At 38.7% G+C, this 26,698-nt stretch overlaps 1 protein-coding gene across 1 annotated transcript; it reads left to right on the top strand.

Annotated features, from left to right (window-relative positions):
• Positions 1–47: 47 nt before the first annotated feature.
• Positions 48–26,230, top strand: cfap263 (cilia and flagella associated protein 263). Its single transcript, XM_073069624.1, has 9 exons — positions 48–206; positions 6,945–7,065; positions 7,995–8,159; positions 12,845–13,000; positions 17,840–17,920; positions 20,061–20,216; positions 23,366–23,473; positions 24,361–24,516; positions 25,970–26,230. The coding sequence occupies exons 1-9, from the start codon at positions 91–93 to the stop codon at positions 26,042–26,044; spliced, it is 1,134 nt and encodes a 377-aa protein (XP_072925725.1). The 5' UTR covers positions 48–90; the 3' UTR covers positions 26,045–26,230.
• The last annotated feature ends 468 nt before the right edge of the window (positions 26,231–26,698 follow it).

The raw sequence follows: 26,698 nt of genomic DNA, 5'->3' as shown, positions 1-26,698 counted from the left end.
ATTGGTGGGAGTCAGTCCGGTGCGCCTGCTCAGTTAGCGCCAGGTGGTTTCCAAGGCAACAGTTGGAAACACAAGCTGCTCCCGGTTAACATGGCAGAAGCAGAGGAGGTGGACAATTCCAAAGTCGAGTCTGCGGATCACCACAAGGATAAAAGTGTCCAGGAGATGACTAACGAGGAGCTGCAGACGTTAGTCGATGAAATCAGGTAGCTGCGCGCTGCTTCCGGCTTGAAACTGAAAGTCTCATAACTCACACCAGGCACTGCTGGTGTGTCTCTCTCCCTCAGAGCAGGTCCAACTTTGAAAAAGTTAAACATTGTGCTCCAAAACTGGACGTGTGAAATAAATAAGAAAATGTTGGGGACGCTTGACAGGTCAGGCAGCAATAATATGGGAATTTTAGAAATGTCACCTGACTTCGTAAACTGTGCAAAATACTTCTAGAATGTGCGATTTTCTAAGGTGTTAACTATCAGAATGTTATATATAAACATACATATTATGAGCACAGCTGGCTACTCAGTCCTTCGAGCATGCTCTGTGATATAAGATTATAGCTCGCCCATCTACCAGCAGCAACCTTTCACGCCTTTTCTGTCTCATAAAATTATTCAAAGGCTTCTTCCTCCCTTTGGGGAAGAGTCACATCACTCTGAGAAAAATAAATACCCAATAACTGAACTGCAACCATACTACTTTTGAATCCAGTTCACTGAGCAATAGTCAATGATATTCAATTAGTTTTCCTAATTATTTGTTGAATATATTAGTTTTTGTAAATTATGAACAAGGCCATCCAGGTCCATCTCGACCTCAGAGCTCTGCAGTTTCTCATTAATTAAATACGTATGCCTTTTTTTCTAGGAAGGCACAGTTGAATGGATAAAGGTTTTAGAAGATCTTGCAAAGAAGATGAAGAGCATAGAATAAAAAGTTAAAATATTGTATCTACAGAAGGCTTCATAAGTTTTTTTTAGATAAACCTGCAATACAATGTATTGGTTCAAAATATGGAAACTTTTATTGTGTGAATAAATGCAAGATCCATATTATGAAACTGGTAATTGGTTTACAAAAATATAGAAAACAGAAAATAGTGTTACAGTCTAGAGAAAGTGCAGTCAGGCAAACAAATAAAGTGCAAGGAAGGGCTAGGGTGGTGAGTTGCCTCCCAGGCGGTAGGGTGCAGGATGCCTCAGAGCAGCTGCCCAGCAGTCAGTGGTCGTGATGCAGGTTTGCACCAATGATATAGGTAAGTAAGGGCAGTGAGTAGAGGGAGTTAGGGATAAGGCCGAGGAACAGGACTCCCAAGTTGTAATCCCTGGATTACTCCCAAAGCCACGTGCTAGACAAGGCAGGAATAGGATGATGGTATGAGTGGATGAGGAAGTGGTACAAGGGGCTGAAGCTAGTGCGTTTAGAAGACTTGGCTGACTGGCAGGAGGCAGAGTGGGAATGAAAGGGGCCTTTTCTGATTGGCAGCCAGTGACTAGTGGTGTGCATAGGAGTTGGTGCTAGGACCACTTTTTTCATGTTATATGTCAATGATTTGGATGAAGAATTGGTGGCTTTGTAGTCAAGTTTTCAGACAATACAAAGATAGGTGGAGGGGCATGTAGTGTCAAGGAATCGGGGAGGCTGCAGAAGGATTTCAACAGATTGGGAGAATGGGCAAAGAAGTAGCAGATGGAATATTGGTTAGGGACGTATTTAGTCACGCACTTTGTTGGAAGGAATAAAGGCATAGACTATTTTCTCAATGGGGAAAAAATTTAAAAATCAGAGGTGCAGTGGGATTTGGGAGCCCTTGTGCAGGGTTCCCTAAAGGTTACCTTGTATTTGAGTCAGTGGTGAGGAATGCAAATGCAATGTTAGCATTCATTTCAAGAGGACTAAAATGTAAGAGCAAGGTTGTGATGCTGAAGCTTAAAAGGCATTGGTCAGACCACACTTGTAGTATCAAGAGCAGTTTTGGGCCCCTTAACTAAGAAAAGGTGTGTTGGCACTGGAGAGAGTCCAGAGGAGGTCCATGAGAATGATTCCAGGAAAGAAAGAATTAATGTATGAGAAGCAATTGATGGTTCTGGGGTTGTACTCGCTGGAGTTTCAAAGAACAAGGGAAGGGGTGAGGATCTCATTGAAACCAATCAAATATTGAAAAACCTAGACAGAGTGGATGTTCCTATAGTGGGTGAGTTTAGGACTAGAGAGCACAGCCTCAGAATAGAGGATATCCATTTAGAACAGAGATGAGAAGGAATTTCTTTAGCCAGAGGGTGGTGTACCTGTTAAATTCATTGCCACAGAGGGCTGTGGAGGTCAAGACATTGAATATATTTCAAGCAGAGGTTGATAACTTCTTGGTTAGTCAGGGTGTCAAAGGTTATGGAGAGACGGCGGGAGAATGGAGTTGAGAGGAATAATAAATCGGCCATGATTTGATGGAGAAGACCCGATGGGTCAAGTAGCCTAATTGTGGCCCCTATATCTTATTGTCTTATGGGTATGACAAGGTAGATTGATAGATCAAGAGATAGATAATTGATAGATCACTGCTTATAATAGCAAGCAGTGAGTGCTTAGTGATGTGACCGAGTAGGCAAGAAAAGAGAAGAATAAGTAATTTATTTCCTTTGTTTACACAAAGAAAGAAATTCTGGAACTCTCCTTCTCAAAGATTGTAAATGCTGGGACAACTGAAGCTTAAATGACCGAGATTTTTTTTAGATAAAGGTATCAGAGTATTGAAATCTAGACTGCCAACCAAAGTTTAGATGCAGTTTGATTAAGGCTGAATTACATGACAAAGCAGAATAAAGGAGTTATATTGTCATTCCTACCATAAAACTGACTTTGATAGCTCAGTGTAGTAAGGACAATATTGCAGTTGATGTGACAGTACACTGGAATGGAAGACAGTCCTATCCTTCATTTACAGTAGAGTTTGTTTACTACAACTTTCCATCAATTAGTTCTCTGTTCCACACTTATGATGCCAAATTATTCTACTTTTCCTTGGGCAAGATTGTATATATATTTGAAAATTTGTTAAGTTCCAGAATAAATCTCTCATTACATTTTGAAAAGCATCAAAAGACTGTGGCTGATTCATTATCCCTCTCAACCACATTCTCCTGCCTTCTCTTCGTAATCTTTGACGACTTGATTAACTCTGCACCTTGCCCAATGACTTGGTCTGCACAGCTGTCTGTGGCAATGAATTCCACAGATTCAACACACTAGCTAAAGAAATTTTTCCTCACCTCTATCCTAAATGGATGTCCCTCAATACAGGGGCTGTTCCCTCTGGTCCTAGACTACTCCCCACTACAGGAATCATCCTGTCCACATCCATTCATCTATGCCTTTCAATAATATCCCACCCCTATTCTTCTAAACTCCAATGCATAGAAGCCCAGAGCCATCAAATGTTATTCATATGTCAACCCTTTCAATCCTGTGATAAATCTCATGAACCTTCTCTGCACCCTTTCCAATGCCAGCACATTTCTTCTTAAATAAGGGGCCCAAAACAGCTCACAATACTTCAAATGCAGTCTGACCAATGTCTTATAAAGTCTCAACATTACATCCCTGCTCTTGTTTTCTAGTCCTCTCAATACGAATGATGACATTGCATTTACCTTCCTTACTGCCAAATCAACCTACAAGTTAACCTTTAGGGAATCCTGCACAAGGATTCCTAAGTCCGTTTTTTAAAATTTTATCCTCATTTAGAAAATATTCTACACCTTTATTCCTTCTGCCAAAGTACATGACCATGCACTTCCCTACACTATATTCTATCTACCAATTATTTTCCCATTCTCACAATCTGTCTAAGACCTTCTGCAGATACCTTGCTTTCTCAACACTACCTACTCTCTACCTATCTTTGTATTGTCCGCAAATCTGGCCACAAAGCCATCAATTCCCTTATCCAAAACATTGGCATAGAACAATGGCAAATCATTGGCAAAGAAGTGGTCCCAACATGACCCCTAGGCACATTACTGACAGCCAACCAGAAAAGACCCCCTTTATTGCCACTCTTTGCCTTCTACTATACAGCCAATTTTCTATCCATGCTAGTATATTTCCTGTAGTACCATGAGCTCTTAGCTTGTTAAGAACCCATGTAGGGCACCTTCTCAAAGGCTTTCTGTAAATCCAAATAAACAACATCTGACTCTCCTTTGTCTATCCTGCCTGCTGTTTCCTCAAAGCATTCCAACAGACTTGTCAGGCAAGATTTTCCCTTTAGAAAACTATACTGACTTTGGCCTATTTTATCATGTGCCTCCAGGTATCCTGAAACTTTATAAACTCCAGTATCTTTCCAGCCACTAAAGTCAGGCTAACTGCCCTATAATTTCCTTTTAATCTGCCTCTCTCCCTTCTTAAAAAGTGGAGTGACATTTGCAATTTTCCAGTCCCAAATCTAGTGACTCTTGAGAAATCATTACTATTGCCTCCATAATCTCTTCAGCTATCTCTTTCAGAACCCTAGGTCATCTGGTGCAGGTGACTTCTCTACCTTAAGACTTTTCAGATTCCCAAGCACCTTCTCCTTAGTAATAGCTAAGACACTTCTGCCCCATGACACTCTTGCATTTCTGTCAATCTGCTAGTGTCTTCCACAGTGAAGACTGACACAAAATCTTCTTAAGTTTATCTGCCATTTCTTTGTCTCACATTACTACCCCCCCCCCAGCATCATTTTCCAGCAGTCAAATACCCACTCTTGTCTCTCTTACTCTTTATAGAGAAAAAAAAGCTTTTTGCATCCTCTTTTATATTATTGGCTAACTTATTTTCATATTTCATCTTTTTTTATGGCTTTTTAGTTGCCATATGTTGGTTTTTAAAAGCTTTCCAATCCTCTACCTTCCCACTAATTTTTGTTATATGCCCTTTATTTTGCTTTTATGCTGTCTTTGACTTCCCTTGTCAGCCAAGGTTACCTCATTCTCCCTTTAAAATACAACTTCTTCTTTAGAATGTGTCTTTCCTGCAGCTTCTGAATTTCCCCAGAAACACCATCCATTGTTATTCTGCTGTCATCCCTTCTAGTGTCCCTTTTCAATCAACTTTGGCCAGCTCCTCTTTCAAGCCTCTGTAATTTCCTTTACTCTACTGTAATACTGATACATCTAACGTAATCTTCTCTCTCAAACAGCAGGGTAAATTCTATCATATAACGATCACTGTCTCCTAAAGCTCCCTAATCAAATCTGTGTCATTACTTAACACCCAATCCAGAATTGCTGTTCCCCTAGTGGGCTCAACCACAAGCTGATTTTGTAGGCATTCTATAAATTCCCTCGCTTGGGATCCAGCACCAACCTGAATTTCCCAAACAACTTGCATATTGAAATCCCCCAAGATTATCGCCACATTGGCCTTGGATGCCTTTTCTGTATCTGTTGTAATTTGTACCCCACATCCTGGCTACTGTTCAGAGGCCTGTATATAACTCCCATCAAGATTTTTTTTTACTCTTGTAGTTTCTTAACTCTACGCATAAGGATTCTTCATTTTCTGATCCTATGTTACCTCTTCCTAAGAATTTGATTTAACTTTTTTACCAACAGAGTCTCCCCACCTCCTCTGTCTAACCAGCCTATCCGATCCGAGACATTCCTGATGCTGGCATCTGGGAGGCGGCATACAATCCAAATATCTATTTCACGTCCACAGAATCTGTTGTCTGCTCCTCTAGTTATGGAATCCTTTATCACTACAGCACTCCTCTCCTCCCCCCTTCCCTCTGAATCACTATATCATCTATAAAAATGACAGAAAATTTAATTATTATAATTGGTTTCAGGTATGACAGAAGCAGATGTTCCCTCTTTGTTTTAGTTGTATTTTTTTCCAGAGCTGAGTTTCATTATAATTGTCATTTGTATTTATTAACAGTAAATAGAATGTTTTTCTTCTCTCTCTCTCTCATGACTATAGACAGTAGATAAGAAGCAGATAAAGTGATTCCTGTCTAGGAAGCAAATGGAAAATACTACTGGAAAAGTCATGAAGCCGTGTGGATGTTATGAGACTCCCCTGCTCTCTCATCATAACCAATGCTCAACCAACAACTATCAGTCACTTGCAAACAGGCTTGCTGTGCATGACAGCAGCTCACTAGTATGGACAGATGATTAAGAGCAGGAAACATAGATTAGGAATAAACTGTATTTCAAATGGCCATGTATTTCTGAGTGAAGTACTACTGGGTTCACTAGGTCCTCAGCTTTTTAGAGTCTGTTAATAAAAAGACAATATGTATTGTATCATAATTTGGTGATGTTACAATATCTGGTGGGAAAATATGCTATGACGATGCAGAAGATCTATAAAGGGAGCCAAATTAAAGTCAATAGCATTTGGAATATAATTTACCAATTTTCTCAAGGAGCTATCTGTCTACCAACTCACTTAGGCACTTAGTGATGATTGATAAGCTGATTGAACTCGCAAGAAGGCTTTGAGACACAAAAGACTACAGATGCAGGATTCTCGAGCAACAAACAATCTTCTGGAGGAACTCAGCGGGTCACAATGCATCTGTGAGAGGAAAGAAATTGTTGTCATTTTGGAGTGAATCTGGATGAGGGGTCTTGACTTGAAACATGTTCTGTCCATTTCCTACCACAGATGCTGCCTGACTTGCTGAGTTCATCCAGCATTTTGTTTATTGCTCCAGATTTCAGCATCTGTAGTCTCTTGTGTCTGATATTATCAATAAATAGGTGGAAATCTTACACCTTTGTACACATCCTGTCAACTCTTTCCATTTACTTAGAATTGCTGTAAATTATTGATCATTTACTATGGGTGGTTCTTTTCTATATACTTGAGCCATCTAGACTTTCTGGAATAAGCCATGTATTATTATTGAATGATGGATAATGAAGCTATAAGATTTTTCCCTTTCTACTCAGTGCTTCCAATGCAGCCATGCAGAGAGAGAATGCTATGTATGACAAGTACTATGAACGGATGGTTCCCAAGGAAGAAGACCAACAACTTCAAACTGTGCCTCCTGAAGTACAAGTGGCACAGGTTGTAATCAAGTCACACTATTAACATTTCCTAGGAAGTTTGTGATGTTTAGAGCATGAATGAAAGATTTGAAAGTTCAGTACAGGATCTCTGTGTCATAGGTTTGCCTGGGTTTTGCTTTTCTGTAGTTAAAAGGATCATACTTTATGATGATTGAAGCAAAGAGATTAGCACTAGGAAGGTTACGAAGTTCTTCCTTCCCAAATGGATTAATTTGGAATTGGACAAGCAGACAATGGATCCAAAAGAAACTAAAAACTAAATGATATTAAGGACTGTGAGGAAACTGGGGCCCATTCAGAACAGACAACTACCTAACAAACTGTTTTTAGTAGTTAAAATAAAGCAAGGATAAGGTTTTAAATACCAGTTATACTTGAAGAACAGGCAGAATGGATGTAAGGAGGGCAGCAAGGAAACTAACTTACTGTCCACCAATAATGGTGTTCTGGCATACAAACGGGCTCTTTTTCATAGTCGTATATTTGAAAAATCACTCTTTCCCTCCTCCTGGTTTCCTTTCCACTATGTGAAGCTGCCAATAATGGATTTTTAAAATTATCATGTCGGATCAGTACCTGTCATTCATCGGCCAGCAGTCCCTGATGCGTTTGCAATATAGTTGTGAATCTGTGGAGTGGTTTGCTGCTGCAATTCCATTCCAGTTACAATGACTTCACTGTGGGCAATAATAAACTAACACCAAATAAGAGTCTTCCAAATGAGAAGCAGGAAACTTAAAAACTGAGCGAGATCAAGGCATTTTTATGTAGCATTTCAATTTATAGGTTATTGAAGTTAATTTGCAGTCTTTTTAGCTAGAGTTATGTGGCAGAAGCCATTGTATAAAAGGGGTTAGATAAAACAGTTATCTTGTATTTCATTATGAATGGAAATGGTCAGAACTCAAAACGTGGTGAATTTTGTAGAGTCGTTCAAGGCATCGATCCAGATCTCGCACAGCAACAATTGAACGCCTTTTGAACTTAACAGCAGAACAAAAGTGCAACATTGCTTATAGAGAATTGGAGGAAACAAAAGAGATGTTAGCAAAACTGAGACAGGATTCAAACCGTACAATTCAGAATCTACAGGTAAGGAACAAAAACATCTACCCATTTAATCTGTAAATATTAGCAAACTTGACTCTAACTAGATACTGTAGACAGTTAGTACTGATTTTGAGTATTCATACTTCTTTAGAAGGAAGGCTGATGTTGTTGAATCTGTAGTTGCTGTGATTTTCATAAAAGTGTGGAATGTTCATCAGTGTCACGATAAAGGGCCTTGATCCAAAATGTTGACTTGTTATTCCTCTCCATAGATGCTGTCTGAGCTGCAGAGTTCCTCCAGCATTTTGTGTGTGTTACTCTGCAATATACAATCTTTTTTTTTAGTTTTGCGTTACTATCTTTCTCTCTTGTTATTCAAGGAAAACTGGCTTTGGTTCCCTCTTATTATTCAAGGAAAACTGGCTTTGGTTTCCTCTTGTGCCTCACCTGTACCTGAAAAAATTCCTTTAAAGATTTCCCATGGTTCCATTACGAATTTTCCTGTTAACTATTATTTCTCTTTTACTTTGGCTAGATCCCTTCTGATCCCATTAAATTTTCCCTCTTCCTTTTCGAAGCTGTACTTTAGTTTATTCCTTTCACACTTTTATTACTAATTTAAACTTTTTGATATAAAGATTACTCTTCCCCAGCTGTTTTTCCACAATTGCTTGGTCCATTTCATTAGATCCAGTAATATCTGTTTCTTAGACTGAACACATACTGATTAAGCATTTCAGAAATTCTTCTTCCTTTTTCTTTAATATCGAAATGTTTCCCAATATTACCACAGCATACTGCACTTGGAAAGAATATTTCAAGCAAAATAAAAATCTGTAGAGCAATAAATGGGCTGTTGATTCACCGAAAATCAAATCATTTTATAACTTTTTATGATGTACAAGGTTGCTTTCTCTGCCCTGGTATATCAGACCTTCTCTCTGGCTCTGGTAATTAATATGCAGCCCTCTCACCGGTGCTGATACACCAACTTGGCTCAGTAGCTAACTTTGCTAATGGCCATGTGACGCAGGGGTGAAAAGGCCACCTTTCATAAGCAATACACCTCTGGGGTTGGTATGATTTGGGATTCAATCAAACGGGAACATTGGGATATTCTGATTGAAGAAACCTCCATTTGAGTGAATTCTGTGTAAATACTGCCCATACACAGTAGGCCAGAAATGACAGATCATACACCAGCATAAAATTATAAAGAAAGTATATTTATGAATTTTCAACTTTCTCAAATAGTTAACAGAGAAAGAAGAAGAAAGATAAAAGAGACCATTACCGTTTAACCAGTCTAAATGTGCACATAAATGTTGGAGCTCATTTCTGTAGCAGCTGGGAGTATCTTTACTCTACTTAATTCTCCTCACTAACCACTGGTAGAACTTCCTTTTATGGAATCCTCCGCCTCGCAAAACACTCTTTGCAATCGGGTCTCCCCTTTGGATGGGATCTACCAGGTAACTTCCCTGGTGCTCTTCTCTCTGCACCTCCCATCTAAAGACCCCAAACCAGACTACTGTTCTTCAGAAAACTCTTCCTGTACCACTCTCTAGAATGTTCCATGCCATCCCACTCCTGATTGGCTGACACAACACGCTGGACAACATGTCTCCTTGTCTTTAGCCAAAGCCCAAACACTCTTACCAGAAGGACATACTGCTTTTACAGAAAACTGCTAAAATAGGATACCTCACAGCATAGCCATAGAAATCTTAACCAAGGCATTACAACGATAATCTTCTCTTTGGCAAATTTGACTAACATATGTTTATCATATTTTATCTCTCCTTTAAAAAAGGTGACCATCATGGCACCTCATTAAAGAGCTGGAACTTCATCAAATTATAAGACCATAAAATCATAAGATATAGGAGCAGAATTAGGCAATTTGGCCCATTGAGTCTGCTCTGCCATTTCATCATGGCTGATCCAGTTTTTCTCTCAGCCCCAATCTCCTGCCTTCTCCCCATATCTCTTCATGCCATGACCAATCGATGATCTATCATCCTCTGTCTTAAACACTCTGCCTATCATCCACCACCTTAACTATACATAAAGATTTGGCCTGCACAGCTGCCTATGGCAAAGAATTCCACAGATACAGCACTCTCTGACTAAAGCAATTCCTCCTAATCTCCATTCTAAAGGTATACCCCTCTATTCTGAGGCTGTGTCCTTTGGTCTTAGACTCTCCCGCCATAGTAAACATCCTCTCCACATCCACTCTTATCAAGGCCTTTCACCATTTGATAAGTTTCAATGAGGTCACCCTTCATTCTTCTGAATTCCAGGGAATACAGGCCCTAGGCCATCAAACGCTCTTCATGTGACAAGCCATTCAATCTTGAAATCATTTTCATGAACCTTCTTTGAACCCTGTCCAGTTTCAGCACATCTTCTCGAAGATAAAGGGCTCAAAACTGTTCACAATAGTCCAAGTGAGGTCTCACCAGTGCGTTATAATGTCCCAATGTTACATCTCTGCTTTTACATTCCAGTCCTCTTGAAATTAATGCTAACTTTGCATTTGCCTTCCTCACCACGGACTCAACCTGCAAATTAACCTTTTGGGAATCACGCACAAGGATTCTCACATCCCTTTGTGCCTTAGTTTTTTGTACTTTCTCTTTAATCAACCCTTTCATTTATTCTACCAAAGTACATGCCATATACTTCCTGACACTGCCATTTCTTTGCCCATTCTAATCTGTAGCCTTTCTTCTTCCTCAAAACTACCTCCAACTATCTTCATATTGTCTGCAAACTTTGAAACAAAGCCACCATCCAAATCATTGACATATAATGTAAAAATAATCAGTCCTAACACAGATCCCTGTAGTCACCAGCAGTCAACCAGAAAAGGCTACATTTATTCCCACTTTGCCTCCTGCCAATTAGCCACTGCTTTCTCTTTACTGTAATACCATGGGCTTGTAGCTTGATAAGCAGCCTTATCAAAGGTCTTCTGAAAATCCAAGTACATAACATCAACCAATCCTCCTTTGTCTATCTTGCTTATTATTTCTTCAAAGAATTCCAATAGATTTGTCAGGCAAGATTTTCCCTTGAGGAAACCATGCTGACTATGGCCTATTTTATCAGTTGTCTCCAGGTACCCTGAAGCCTCATCCTTACTCTAACTCCAGTCAGCTCCAACATCTTCCCAACTACTAAGGTCAAACTAACTGGCACATGGTTTCCTTTCTTCTGCCTCTCTCCCTTCTCGAAGAGTGGAATAACATCTGTGATTTTCCAGTCTCTCGGAACCATTCCAGAATCTAGTGATTCTTGAAAGATCATTAAAGATGCCTCCACAATCTCTTCAGCCACCTCTTTCAGAACCTGGGGTGTGCACCAACCTTCAGATCTTTCAGTTTCCCCAGAACCTTTTTCTCTAGTTATAGTAGCTGTTGTTGAGGGGGGTGGCCACAAAATTTTTACTTTTTGTTCCCGCTTTGCAAAAAATAATGGGCTAGAAATGCCAAGTAATGCTTGTGTAACTTAAAGGAACTGCTGACCTTTAGTCTTTTTAACAACAGTTAATATGAGACCCCTAGTGGAGAAATAGATACGTCAGACTTACCGACAGATTGGTTCATACTGCTGGATTCTAAATGAAGACCAGTCATATTGATATTCCCCAGTGCCCTCTCAGTTTAGACCTAATGTGGGATCAAGATCCCACTGATTTCAAAAGACTACAAGTTAGAGGCAAATGTAAGTGTCAATTTTAATTAATGATTTCAATTATTAGTAGGTGCTACAGACATTAAAGATTATTATTACTTTTTTAAACATTTAATATATTTTAAGATTGTTTATATCTATTTTAATATATTTTAAATGTCTCTGAATGTCAGGCAGCAAATCTATTGGAGTTACTTAACCAGTTTTCAGGACAGTTTTATGATCAGACCTCCTCACAAGGCTGCCAGACACTCTGCTGGCATCCAGACCAAGCCACTAGATTCTGAGACACTTCAAGACCAGCAAGGTAGTGTCTCAGTATCCAGGCTAGGTAAATACATGTGTGGGTGAGAACCATGTGCAAAAATCTTATCCCAAGTCTTACTCATTCCATTATAAATACATAATATAAAATGCTGGAGGAACTCAGAAGGGCAGGCAGCATCTATGGAAAAAAGTGCAGTTAACATTTTGGGCGGAAACCGACTGAAATGTCGACTGTACTTTTTTCCATAGATGGTGCCTGGCCTGCTGAGTTCCTCCAACATTTTGTGTGTGTTGCTCAGATTTCCAGCATCTGCAGATTTTGTCTTGTTTGTAAATACATAATATGGTAATTTCCATCTCTTGGTAAGCACCACATCCACCATCTTAAGCATTCACTACCTCTCTGTCACCAGCACATTGAATACCATCTAGAAAATATACTATGTTACCCACCACTACAAGTCCAATAAGACCTACTGTATTGTACCTTTTGTCCAGCAGGATTGCAACATTTTAACATGAGTCATGAGGTCATTAAGGACCAGTAATAAATGCTAACCTTGCCAATGATACCTTCATCCCAAAGATAATAAAAGAACCATCCTTTGAACTGGCTGCATTCCTCCACACTCAAACTTCCATGCCACCTTCCATGTTGCAGTAGAGCAGCATGGAAGAAAGTCTTGCACCAAATTTCCCGTTAATATAATTGTGACCTCTCATAAAATAGAAAACTCTGTATTTTTGTTTTCCTTTAGGCCACCCTTGAAGAAGCTGAATGTGCATTAACTGAAACAAAGAAAGTAGTCTCTGAATTTGAACACGACATTGCAACTTTCTCACAAGGCAAGAAGGAGAGCACAATTGTAACAGAAACACTCTTTAAGTACTTTGAGGACAAGATCCATGCAAAAGTGAGTGATAATTCAAGTTAATTTTTGCCAATGGAAAGCAAAATTTGACCAATACAATTAGAACTAGAACTTGGTGTACAGTCGACCTAAAATTGCATGAGCTCACCAATTGAAACAGTGGGCTAGTTTATTGAATATGTGGTATGACTGTGGTGACTCTCCACTGTTCAGCGTCATGAAGTTGTGGATCAGCTGAACATCTATCTACTGGAGAACAGCATTTTTTTGATATGTTAATATTCAGGTGGTAGTAGCAGGCTTCAGGACGTAGACAGATCAGTGAAATAGGGTAACACATAGCAGATGAACTTTAGTGTGGAGAAGTATTACAGAAGGAAAAATGGTTGCATTTCAATTCAAGATTAACAGGGCTGACTCTAATTATACATGGATTAATTAGATCTTTAGTAAAAGGAACTATTATTTTCCATTCCTTCATTACAGATTTTGTTTTCCAGAGAGAGTCTATCAACTCTGTTCTTTAGCATTCTTGTTTCTGGGTACACGTTTTAACTGCGGTGCCATGCGCAGATTTACATAAAGAAAGAAAGAATTACTGTAACATTGAGAAGGGACCAAGTTAAAATCTCTGAGGTTATTCCTCCACTGAGTGGTATTGATTGCAGAAAATGAACTGTCCACATCAGTATCTGTTTATAGTAATCACATGGACCATCAATGTTGTATGTGGTGTTGTTGCCAATTCTGATTTCGAGTTTGAGGTTGCTGATATTAATTCTGCTTTGAAGATTCGTGAGAGATGACAATCATTCTATTCTAACACAGCTGATAAGCAAAACATCATGACACATCAAAATCTCTGGACACCACTCATTATTATGAGAAGTTTTCAATAAAGTGGACGGCAATAAACTTTCCTCCAGCAAGAGGGTTGATAACTAAAGATATCAGAAAGAGAAAGTTATAAAGATATAACTAAAAGATATAAAATACTTGATAAAATGAAAGAATATTATTAATATGTGGAATGCACTGCCTATGAACGTGTGAAAGCTTTCAAAAAATATTGTCAACATAAGAGATCCTGGAGATGCTGAATATCCTGAGCAACACAAATGCTAAAGGAACTCAGCAGGACAGGCAGCATCAGTGGAGAGGAGTAAACAGTTAAAGATTCAGGCTGAAACCCTTCACCAGGACTGGAAAGGAAAGGGGAAGACACCAGATTTAGAAGATGGTGTGAGAGGAAGGAATACAAGTTGGCTGCTGAGGGGAAGGAGGGTGGGTGAGGGTAGGGGGATGAAGTAAAAAGCTGAGGTGATAGGTGAAGGATTGAAGATGAAGGAAACTGATAGGAGAGAACAATGGCCTATGGAACACAGGGAAAGAGGAGGAGCATGAGGGGGAGGTGATGGGCAAGTAAGGAGAAGAAAAGATATGAGAGGGGAACTAAAATGGGGAATGGAGAAATGGGGAAAGGAAAGGAAAGGAGAGAAATTATCAGAAGCTAGAGAAATTGATGTTCATGTCATCAGGTTGGAGGCCACCCAGAAAGAATATGAAGTGCTGCTTCTCCAACCCGAGTGTAGCCTCAACATGGCAGTAGAAGAGGCCATAGACCAACATGTCATGAATTTGGAGAAAGTGGGAGGGGCCAAAAGAGAAATTGTTGTGGGTGAGAACGAGTTCCTCCAGATGGAGGAGGGTGGTGGTGGAGGGGAACTGGTTAGGTCTGTTGTCCAGAAAGAAGAGGAGACCATTAAGGCCTTCTTCATGAGGGATAGAAGTGTAAAGGACTGGACATTCATGGTGACAATCAGGTGATCATCAGGGTCAAGGAACTTAAAATGTTTGAAGTAATATATGAATTTGAACTCGACATTGCAACTTTCTCACAAGGCAAGAGGGAGAGCAATATGAAGATAGTTGGATGGGAGATTTCCAGAATCAGCGAGGTCAGTGATGGTGCTGGAGGCAGTATCTCATGTTCCTTAGTGGGGTCCTGTTAAAGGAGTGAGAAAGAGGAGGGGCCTGAGACTTGCCGCCTGGCCTCAGCAAGGTAGGGGTCTATCTAGTGGACCTTAACAGCAATCCTCTTGTCTGTGGGTTTGATGGTGAGATTGGGATTGGTGGGGAGAATGGAGGGCAATGCTTTTAGAAGGTATGAATATGAGAGGGGAGAGCTGATGTTTAAAATGTAATAATGATAATAATATTGTATCTCTGCTCATAGACAATTATCAGTGTTGTGGAGAAAGAGGAAAGAATGGGATTCAGAGAGCTGACACAGGTTTGATGGGTTGAATGTCTTTATGTAATTTGGTTCTAGGTGCAGACTACAATATATCTAGCCAGTAATTGAAAAACAGGCCCAAAGAGTCTTGGTCACAGGTAGCAGTGAGACTACTCAAATTGCTTTGAGCCAATGCATGTGACCCTAGGAATAATCAAATGCTTTGTGCATTGACAGATGAGTGTGACTGACTGAGACCACTGGGATGCAAAATGGCCCATTATAAAAGCAATCCAGTTAATTCCCTTTCCATACCTTGTATATTTTCACCCATGTACATATCCACATACATATCAATTCTGTTTTGAAACTCAAAATACTGAATATACTTCACCTTCCTTTTACTTAGTGAACTCCAGATTGTAACCAGTTTACTGTACTTTCTGATAATCACCTGGCTTATTGTTTTTGGATGTGGCATCAATATCAATTTTGATTTTGAGTTCCTGGTCCACAATATGGATTATTACAAAGGTTTTTGTGTCTTTTGCCAAGATGACATGGCAATTGAGCAGACAATCGTGGTTGATGATTGAAAAAAGTTTTCACATCATATTTCCCTCTTATGTTAATTATGTTCTGGATCTTCACTCTCCCATTCGCAGGAAAAGTTTCTGTTCATTCCCTTTGTATTAACGCTTCATGATTTTTAACATTGTTATCAAATCACTATTCAACCTTCTCAATTTCAAAAATGAGGGATTGCTTATTTAAGACAGAGATGAAGAGAAACTGTTTCTGGAACTCTCATCCTTAAAGGAGAGTGGAAGCAGAGTGTGAATATTTTTAAATTAGTATATAATTTCTTGATAAGCCAGCCAGTGAAAGATTACTGTGGTAGGAATGCAGAGTTTGATTAGCCATGATCTTATTAAAATGTTGAAACAGCTCAAGTGGTGGAGTGACTTGCTCCCACTCCTAAGTCATGAGCCTGCTGGAGTAATAGTAAAGATATTATTCCATTTGTAATTGTTAAAGGATTTGCTATTTCTGATCAGTTACGTTTTTATTTTACACTTTCAGAATTTGCATTTTTCATTTTTATTCATAGACTTATTGTTATGCTTTGTAACTCCAAAACATAAAAACTAATTCAAAGGAAAACAAGAGCATGTGTATTGAATTACTTAAAGGAACAAGAATACTTAAGCATATACACACACACTCACACACACACATATATATACACACACGTATATACACACATACACACACACAAGATTACTCAAATATTACTGAAATATTAGATACACTCCTCCCTGCTTAGCTCTAAACTCCAAATCAATAGAGAATGCATCTCAACTAGAAACACAGTTTATTATATAATACAGCTATGATATACAGATATCTACAGCACAGAAACTTTTAAATTGTTCCATTCAGGCTTAAAGACTTAGTTGCTGTGGAGGATTTCTTACTCTTGTGGGATAATGTCTTTCCTGCGAAGGGGGGTTCACTCTGCTTGGCACAATGGTAACATAATTTGTTCAGCCTAATTGGTTACTGTTTACATGTTGCAATTTGGTTCACGCTCAATTTCATCCTGCCTGCAATCCAATTGAATCTCTGTCTGCTACTTCCGTTGATACAGCAATTTCAACTGCTCTTTTAAATGTAAGTTGTTCTTCAGTTAGGAGCTGTTTTTGAATGCTTTCTTGTAAGATTTCGCAAACTGAATGATCTCTCAGTGCATCCATTAAACCTATTACTTAACTGACAATGCTCTGACAATTTTTTCAATTCAGCCACATACACTGAAATGGACTCCCGTTCCTTTTGATTCCACATATGAAACCTAAAGTGTCCTGCAATCAACAATGGGTTTAGTTCTAAATGTTTCTGCATTACTTTCACAATATCAGTGAAGCTCATTTCTGCTGATTTGGTTGGAGCAGTTAAACTTCAAAGCATACTGTATTCCTTTAAACCCAGTGCACTCAGAAAAATTGGTACTTGTTTCTCACTGGCGATTTCATTTGCTTCAAAATACTGTTCAATTAGAGCCATTTACCCATTGAGTAATCAAATGTGTTTATCTTTTGAATATAGCCAGCCATTTCTTCTCTTCTTTTTATGAGTATTATCATCTGGCCCTCACTCTTTAGCAACCAGTGAATTCCTCCATTTTTTACATTTTTTGTTAGACTTGATCATGCCTTCCCTTCCAAAGAATATGTGCTACACTGCTTTTTTTAAACTCTACTGTTCCTCATTGTACTTTTCTTTTAACTAGCACACCTGGCTGTGCTTCAACAAGTCAGTAGCCACCTCGAGTTCACTTTAAAAATATCTCGAAACCAATGCTATGAAATGAATTAATGAATAACTCATAACGAATTATTTAAATGAACAAGAATGCTTATACAAGATTACTGAAATATTAAATGCATAATATTATGAAGCTTTAAACTTCACAGTTCCTTATGCCTTGAGTTGGGCTTCTTTTTTCAGCTCAGGCCACATCTTCACAAATCACCGAGTATTTAATATTCCCAGTAAGCATTTTGCATACTCTGAATGTTAACTGTGAGAAATGTTGCATGTTAATCTACACGGTATTTGACTGTTTGTTTTCCCTCTGTCAGGAGATGCTGATCGATAAACTGCAGCTGAAGAATCATGCATGGAAGATGCTGAAGGCGAAAATGCACCAACAGCTCCAGCTGGTTTGTAAAGGGGTGGAGGAAGGGACAGACTGAAGCATGGTCAACAATCTATCATCTCTGAAATGCTAAGCTGTGTCAATTTTGTTGCAGGTCTTTTGAATCCCAAAGTCCGTGCCGTTATCATCTTTTTGATGTATGATATTTATTGAATTGCTGCATTGGAAAGGGTGAGGTGATGCAAGGAAAAAGTTACAAAGCAATGTGCAGTGACCCTTGTTGTGCAAAGAACTGAGTCATGCATGTTGAGTAGAGCATTATCCTGCAACAGCAGCAACCCAGATATAGACATTTGTAATTAACTATCGCATGCAGCATAATTACAATTTTATATAGCACTTTTAACACAGTAAAACATCACTATACGTGTGGTAGGAATGTTACCAGGCAAAAGAAAACAAGCTTATATATACATAAGAGTTTTTCAGGATCTTGGGGTATCGTGTTGTTTTGTAGACAATGAGCAATTTTCTAAAGTGTAGTCAATGCTGTATTGGAGGCCTATCTGCACATGTGCCAACAACAATAAGATAAAGAGAAGATGAGCTAATTTTAGAGATGTTAATTTGGGAAAAATATTGGCCAAGGTATTTGCTGAAAACTCTTTCCTGCTTTTTTATTTAAAGATTAATGTCACAAGAGCCTTGTGACAGGTGACAAGGCCTTGATTTGACATTTCCTCAAAAACAATGTCACCTCTGATACTGCAGCTTTCCACAAAATATGACCAAGTAGGGTGTCTAACAGATTAGTTAAAGAGGAAGGGCATCTTAAAGGAGGAAACAGAGGGGTTTGAGGGAGAGGGTAGATTACCAAAGATACAACACCCAAGAATATGCAGCAGAAATAAGATGTGAACTGGAGAGATCCAAAGAGTGATGGGGCTAAAGGAGATTACAGGGGATGGGTGGGGTGAGGCTAAAAAGAAATCTGAACACTGAAATGAACATTTTAAATGTTTTGCAATGCTGGACCAGGTTAGGAGAATTTATCAGCAAGTACTTGAAGTATTATTGTTTGTAAATGGAAAAAAGAACTTTGAGATAGACTTCAGACTTTAATATTGGTGTGAAGGAATGCTGAGGTGAGATTAAGTGTAGATGGCTTCTTGAAAGGGAACAGATATGATACTGGAATAAAATACATTTTATGGTCAATTGGACAGTGAAAATGTATTGACATTTTATGGATGCTCCCAATGGTCCTTTCATTGGACACACAATCCTTGATTCAGATTGGTGGACATAAAGAGGCAGTTGAGGGGAAAACAGGAAAATATAGGGAGCAGGAGAACAATGGCGAAGGAAATGATTAGATGAAGGGAAACTGAATGATACAGGCACCAATCGTAAAGTTACTGAGGAGCATTTTTGTGATTGGGTAGCCAAAGAGATCGGATTTCCTTCCAGTATATCATAATTTACTTAAGTTTCTCTGGTGCAGTGAGCCTGAAAGAAAGACTGGTTTCCTGGTGGGTGGGTGAGCCTTCAACACTGCAGTACATCTTGAGGGCGATGTCAGACAGGTTGGAAGTGGCAGAACTGGAATTTGCAAGCCTGAATTTGAAGTTCATTGGAGGAGAGGCTATGATGGATGAGTTGTCCAAAATTGAGGGTGGAGGAAGCATGTAAATTATATTTAATAGGTAAAATAAAAGTGTTTGTTTTCTGAATCCAGTAATCTCAGATTGTTTCAGCTACAGAGTAAATTTAAAATTTAAATTGATAGCTGAATCTAAGAAACATTGTCCCATTTAGTAACTAAATAACAAGTTCATTTTGTTGCCAATCAATATTACTGAAATGCATTTTTCCATTGATTTGAAACATTTGCATATCTCGGACAGCAACTTCTGATTTTTACAACTAACCTTTTGATTTGCACATAAGTCATGGTGAATTCTTTTAGCCTCATTATTGTATTCATGGAAAGATCCAGCCTAAAGAAGCAACACAAATTTAACATCCTTTTGTTTCCCCATAAGCTCTGGTTTATCTTTTACAAATGAGTCTCAGAGTAGAATCAAGTAAAGATTGCACATCCCCTTGGTCAGCTGTGGAATGGTGTTTTGGGAAGAAGGTAGAAAATATGAATACAAATCAGAAAAAAGGATACTTTTCTTAATATTTGTCCCTATTTATAGAAAGAAGAGGCAGGAGAGATGCTGCGTGAAGTTGACTTCCAACAGCTGAAGATTGAAAACACACAGTTTTTAAGGCAGATTGAGCAGTATAATCTGGACCTCCTCCAGCTCAAAGTAACGACAGGGAAAACACAAATTGTTCTGAACTCCTATAAAGTAAGTTTCAATCTTTCTTATTGATTGTGAGAATTTGATTATTGCTGACAAGGTGAGTACTTATGATTGTCCTTGAGAATGTGGTGTGAACTGCCTTCTTAATTCTGTTGAAGACACTTCTATTGCTACTGACAGGAGAACTCCACAATTTACATCAAAAACACTGAAGGAACAGAGTTATATTCCCAAGTCAGAATAGTTTGTGATTTAGAGAGGAACCTGCAGACAGAATCCACACTGTCTTTGTTCCTCTTAGATTATGGTTTTGAAAGAAGCCAGCAAAGTAGCTTTGGTGAATAATTGCTGTATGTTTTGAGGTGATATAGTGTATGTAGTGTGCTGGTAGGATTGAGAGTGAATATTGATGGTGTTGGATGAAATGCCAGTTAAGTGGACTGCAATATACTGATGTTGCTGATCTTTTAAGAGATGTTGTTGCTGTACTCATCCAGTCAAGTGGAGACTATTGTATCAACCTCATTTGTACAGTGTGGATGGCAGAAAGGAGTCAGTAGCTGGCTATCCAGCTTTTGTTCTGTTTATTGAAGTCACAATATTTATATGTCTACTTTATTTAGATTTCTGATCAATTGTGATACCCAGGATGATGATGGTAGGGGACTTGAAAACAGTAATGCCTTTAAATCTCAGGTAGGTGGTTAGACACCCTTGTTACAGATGACAGTTGCCTATCACTTGTACAGTGTGAATTTTACTTGTCACTTATCAGTGCAAACCTGACTGTTGTCCAGGTCAGGCTGCCGACAGGCATGGGCAGCTTTACTTCCTGAAGAGCCATGAATGCTATTGAATGGTGTGAAATCAGTCCTATTCCTGACCTAATTATTGAGATGTAGTGTGGCCCTTCTGATCATTTGAGCCATGCCACAATTCTAGCAAATCCCCCATTTTAATGCTAGCCTAATCACAGGACAAGTTACAATGACCAAACAACCTACCAACTGGTACATCTTTGGACTTGCGGAGGAAATCGGAGCACGCAGAGGAAATCCACACTGTCACAGGGAGAACTTACTAACTCCTTACAGGCAGCGCAGGAGTTGAACCTGGGTCGCCTGTACTGTAAAGTATTGTGCTAACTACTACATCACCATGCCCCCCATGACAGATGGTCAATAAAGATGATTGACCTCAAGACACTTTCCAAAAGAACTTCTGTGGGAATATCCTGGACAGAGGTGATTGACCTCAACAACCTACCACAATCACTTTCTATAGTATAGGGCTGAAAAAGAGCAATTGCTTACACCTCATTTTTGTCTATGTATGAACCATGGTTGCAAGAGATCTTGATTTAATTGGCCTGAAAAAAAAGCAAAACAACATTTAGTAAACAACTTGCAGGTTCAAGTGCCATTTGCAACACTATTGCTGAGAGGTTCCATCGCTTTGCTGATGATTTTAAGCGGACTAATGTACAGTCATTAGCTGGATTTGATAGGTCTTGTCTTTCGTCGACATGCTCTGCTTTGGTAGTTTTCCACACAGTGTATGCCACTATAACAGCTGAGTATAGCCCCATTGTCTATCCTGTATCCAATGCCTTCAGCCATTTCTTCCTGTCAATTGGTGTGAAACAATTTAAGTGAAGCCTGATTTTGATGCTGTAAAAATCTTGTCAGTTTGTGATTCAAGGTGGGTAGAAATGATGCAAGTTAATTTTTGGCTGCAGGCAAGCCAAAAGCTCAATGAGAATGAGCATTTTCATCTGTCCATCTTCTTTCATTAGCTGATTACATGTCCATCACTGTTTATAAATTTTGATCTACAGAATGGTTGTGAGAGCAGTGTTTGTTGTATGATGCTTTCACTACTTTTCATGCAAGTAGTCCTTTGCTGTAGTTTTGTTAAGCAGGGAAATAACTTTTAGACGTACCTATTGCTGTTACTGGAGGCATTCCCTTCTTCGTTTCTTTGTTTCTTATTCACATATAGTTCAAAGTAATGATGTTCATAAACAGAAATGTAAGATCTGTTTTGCTCATATTGATTCATATCATTTTACTGGTATGAGCTGGGCAAGGGGGTAATGCAAAAGAGTTTCCTTTCACCTTTCAAGTTTGAAACTGGTGGTAAACACCTCCTTACTCTGACTCCAACACAGCACTGGCATCAGCCTACCTGCCATCGATGACATTATACAGAAAGGTGCTGGAAAAGGGCCAGTAACATCATGAAGGATCCCAGCCACTCTGTTCATGGACGTTTTGTCCCACTTCCATCAGGGAGGAGGCTATGTAGCATCCATGCTAGGACCATGAGACTCAAAAACAGTTACTTTCTCCAAGTAGTAAGGCTGATCAACACCTCCACCACATCCGCAACCACCACTACTTTATTATTTCCTTTCAGAGTCACCTTATTTATAGACATTCCTCTACTTAGAGTCACTTTATGGACATATAATCAATCTATGAACATAAGCTATCTTACGTATTTATATTTATTGTTTTTCTAATTATTGTATTTTTTATCTTATTGAGTTTTTTTGTGCTGCATCTGATCCAGAGTAACAATTATTTTGTTTTCCTCTACTAGAGTACTGGAAATGACATTAAACAATATTGAATTCTCAATCAATAAGAAAACAAAGTACTAGGCTTAATTCCTTATAGGATAGGCTCACACTCTGAACTCACCCGCAACTGATAGAAAAATGGTGGTTTCCCTCCTGGCCTACAGTAATGTTATGAATGGAATAAACTTTAGAGATTTTGGATCTTTGATTTTACAAATCCACCTTGCAAAATAAATTGTGTGTGTGTGTGTGTGTATATGTACGCGCACGCGTGTCACCTGATTTTTTTCTGTTTATTCCTGTCACTGATGATTCAATTTTGAAAGATATTTATGGTCAAAATTAGAGTAGATGAATAAGGGAGGTAAATGTTTTGAAATACAAGTTTAGATTTTAAATATTTTGCAGGAGGGGAAGGAGGTTTATAGAAGGGAAAGGGTGATGAATCTGCAAGATTCATTCATTTAGAGACGTAATGCCTAAATTACAGATTTGTATCGGATTATAAATGATTGCAGTGATAAAATCTGAAGTGTTTCCAATTTTAGTGTTGTTAAAGTATCTGTTATACTTTCTAATCTGTGATTACTCTCCACCACCGATCCCTCAGAGGAAATTACAGAAAATGCTGGCAGAGACAAAACAACTTATCAGTGAGATTAAATCGAGACGTGAACTGCTTCAGAAGATTGAACTTGAGACCACAGAAGTGGAAGAAGTAGGTGATACACAGTGTTTTATAGGAACTAGTAACTTCGCTTTTACTGAAAAATGACAACAGGATAGTCAGCACTCTGTAAGAGTTGAGAGTCCAAGGCAACTATTTTCCCCAGTTAGGAGCCATCTTCAACTCTTCATTGTTACAGTTCAATACCACCTTATTTTTTTTTATACACCCTAAACATGTGTGCATCCAAGCCTCTTACTCCTCTGTCTCCCATCCAGCTTTGCAAACCCCATTTTCAAGCCCTCATCTTAACCATCAACCTGACCTGCCTTACCAGTGCACCCACCAAATCTCCCACAATTCTTTAAATCTTTCTCCCATTACTCCCCAAATCACTGCAATCTTTGCACTAATATGATATCCAATAACCAGTCTTGGCAATTTGCTCCTTAACCCATCCCCTAACAAACTTCTCTCCAACTTGCTAACTCCACATTGGAGGAAGATCTTGGGTAAATGTACATTTTTACATTCATTGGTGCTTTGGACTCTTGCATTAGGCTTCAAAACATTTGAAACCATCCCAGCCTCCCCTGCCCTCTCTAGAAATGTTCCTGTTGTTGGAGATGTCAGGTTTGGGTGCTGCAATTCTACACGATACAGGTCTGGGAGCTGTTGCAGTTGTCTTGAATCAGAAAGGGCCAGTGATTGTGTATTTTTCAAACTCAGGACACTGACCATAAACCTGGTCTTGCTTAACCATAAGGTAAAAAAGATTGTTTACTCACTCATGTCAGAAGCACATGTTTTCTTTGGGTTTCACTTCACTGACAAAATATGAATGTCTAAAAGCAGCATTCTTAATAGAGTAAAACGTATGTAAAAGCTGAAATTTGATGAATTTTTCTGAAGCAATTTATTTGTCTTTTTTTACACAGGACAAAGCCAAAGCAGAGAGGCTAAACAGGAAGTTTCGAAATGACATTTCCAATTACAAAGTGCCAGACATTCTTGAATATGTACAGGAGACCTGGAATCACTTTGACCTAGACAAAAAAATGAAAACCTGGGAACGCAAGGTGGATGTTGCAGAGGTGAGTATCACTCTGTGTGGGTTTGGGAAGTAATGGGAAAGGGGACTGCATTTAGCCTGCAGGCTTGATAACGACTTACAATTCTAACTGTACATAATTGCAACTATGATACCTGGAGTAAATATATAACCAGCATAGAATTGTCTCTTAAATGGCAGAATGTATGTGATGTAGAGGGACAGCCAGCCAGTGGTGCTGCTGTGTTGCAGTTCCATTGATCTGTGGGGGGGCGGGGGGAGGGCATTCTTATCTTGTGAAATTTTCATAAACTTTGTGACTGTGTGGATTTCACATTGCTCTGGTTTCCTGTCACATCCCAGAAATTTGTGGGTTGGTAGGTTAATTAGCTACTGTAAATTGCTCTAGTGTGCAGGTGAATGTCAAAATTTGGGGCAGGATAATTGATGGGAATGTGGGATGAATAAAATATTGAGAGTGTAAGATTGGTAAAAAATGGATATTTGATGGAATCTGTTACATTTTGCGCAACTCCATGAGAGTAGCTGATCTCTATCAGTGTTTGCAAGAGTGAACAGATATATGCTGAGAAATGCCAATCTATCTTTCTTGCAAATGAACAATCCCATTTAAACACATAGTATACAACTTTATCATGGTTAATGGGTCCCTTTGTATATTTTATCATGGAATAATGAGAAAAATGTCAAAACATCTTTGAAATCAAATAAAACTTTGCATCTATATGGCGGCTACGCATGTGAATAAGAACCTTAAAAGAATATGTAATCATGCCCTCTAGTCTAGTTTGTTTTCTGTGTCATCCAGATGATTGACTGTGCTATAGGAAACACAAAAGGGCCAATAAGTTCTAAATTAATGTTTTCACGGTTAATGATAGGTGAGATCAGTAAAGTTAATGGTGTAACGTTCAGAAAGAGGCTGCAAAGACATAAATAAAGCAATTGGGGTATAATTAGGATCATAGCAGCTTTATGAATTATCCAAGGTATACAATTGCTGCTGTATGTGCCGGTATAAAAAGCTAATCTACTTCAAAGTATTGGAGTTGCTTTGAAATGTGTCTCTACAAATATCCCTTTGACGTATGTGGGGTTGTGACTTGTGAAAAATTATAGCAGAGAGACACGAGTTGCTCACAGAAGAGGCAGAAAAGGAGGAGAACTCCTTTGGGTAGGAAGGAATGCTTTAACTTTCACATCTACTGCCAGACAGAAATTATCTACAATGCATTTACTACCTGCCATATTAATGTCACTGTAATAGATTAAACAGGGTGGAAAATTCAAGTCCAGAAAACTAGTGGTAAAAGTGAAAGATAATCCTAAATAGATCAACTTCAGGGTAATAAAATGAGAGATTTAAGAGGTTGTCAAAAAAAAAAGCTGTTTCAGAAGGAGAGACAGATATTTACAAGGCTTTGAAAAAGGAGTTGTGATCAACTAGCACTAATTTATTTAAATTTGTCTTCCAGCTGTCATACAGAACTTACAGTAAAACCTGGGAAAAAATAAAAAAGTACAATGATCAAGGTCAAGACATAAACTGATACAGAATGAACAGGCCAAAGTCAGAACATGTCATAAACTCATGAAGGAACAATATTCACAAAGCTCCATTTAAACAAAAATGAATTTACACTTGCTGCAAAAGACCCATGTGTGTTTCATGCCGCTAGATTATTTGGCTTTATAAGTATTTAAAAAAAAAAATAAAACCAGCTTTTGATACTGTGTTCTGTTGCCAACTTACAGTCTCTAAAACTGTTGTTACCATCGAAGAAGCAAATCGAACTTTAACTCAAGAGCATGCCACTACCTTGGATTATAGGGGTCCTTTCAACAAGCCTACACCACTAATATTTAGCAAAATGGTAATCCAACCTATAAAGCCCTCATATTCACTGGGCATCTGTGACATGATTAGCATTTGTTGTCCATTCATACTTGTCTTAGAAAACCTGCTGGTTAATATCTGCAGTCCTTCATGAGACAGATGAATATTGAATTCCACAGTCTGGACCCTGTGATTATGACGGAATAATGGTTTATTTCTAAACTTAGAGGTGAACCTCCAGGTGGTGTTATTAATATGTAATTTCTATCAGAATAGCTTTGGTGTTAATTTCAGTGCAATAATACATACAGCAACTAAGTCTCCTAGCCTCTGACTTGTTTTTGCAAACATAGCATTTTTTGTGGCT

This window comes from Hemitrygon akajei, chromosome 17, assembly GCF_048418815.1.
Source record: "Hemitrygon akajei chromosome 17, sHemAka1.3, whole genome shotgun sequence".
In the NCBI taxonomy this organism is placed as follows: domain Eukaryota; kingdom Metazoa; phylum Chordata; class Chondrichthyes; order Myliobatiformes; family Dasyatidae; genus Hemitrygon; species Hemitrygon akajei.
The sequence above is the reverse complement of the archived record's forward strand: the minus strand, read 5'-3'. Positions and strand labels throughout refer to the sequence as shown.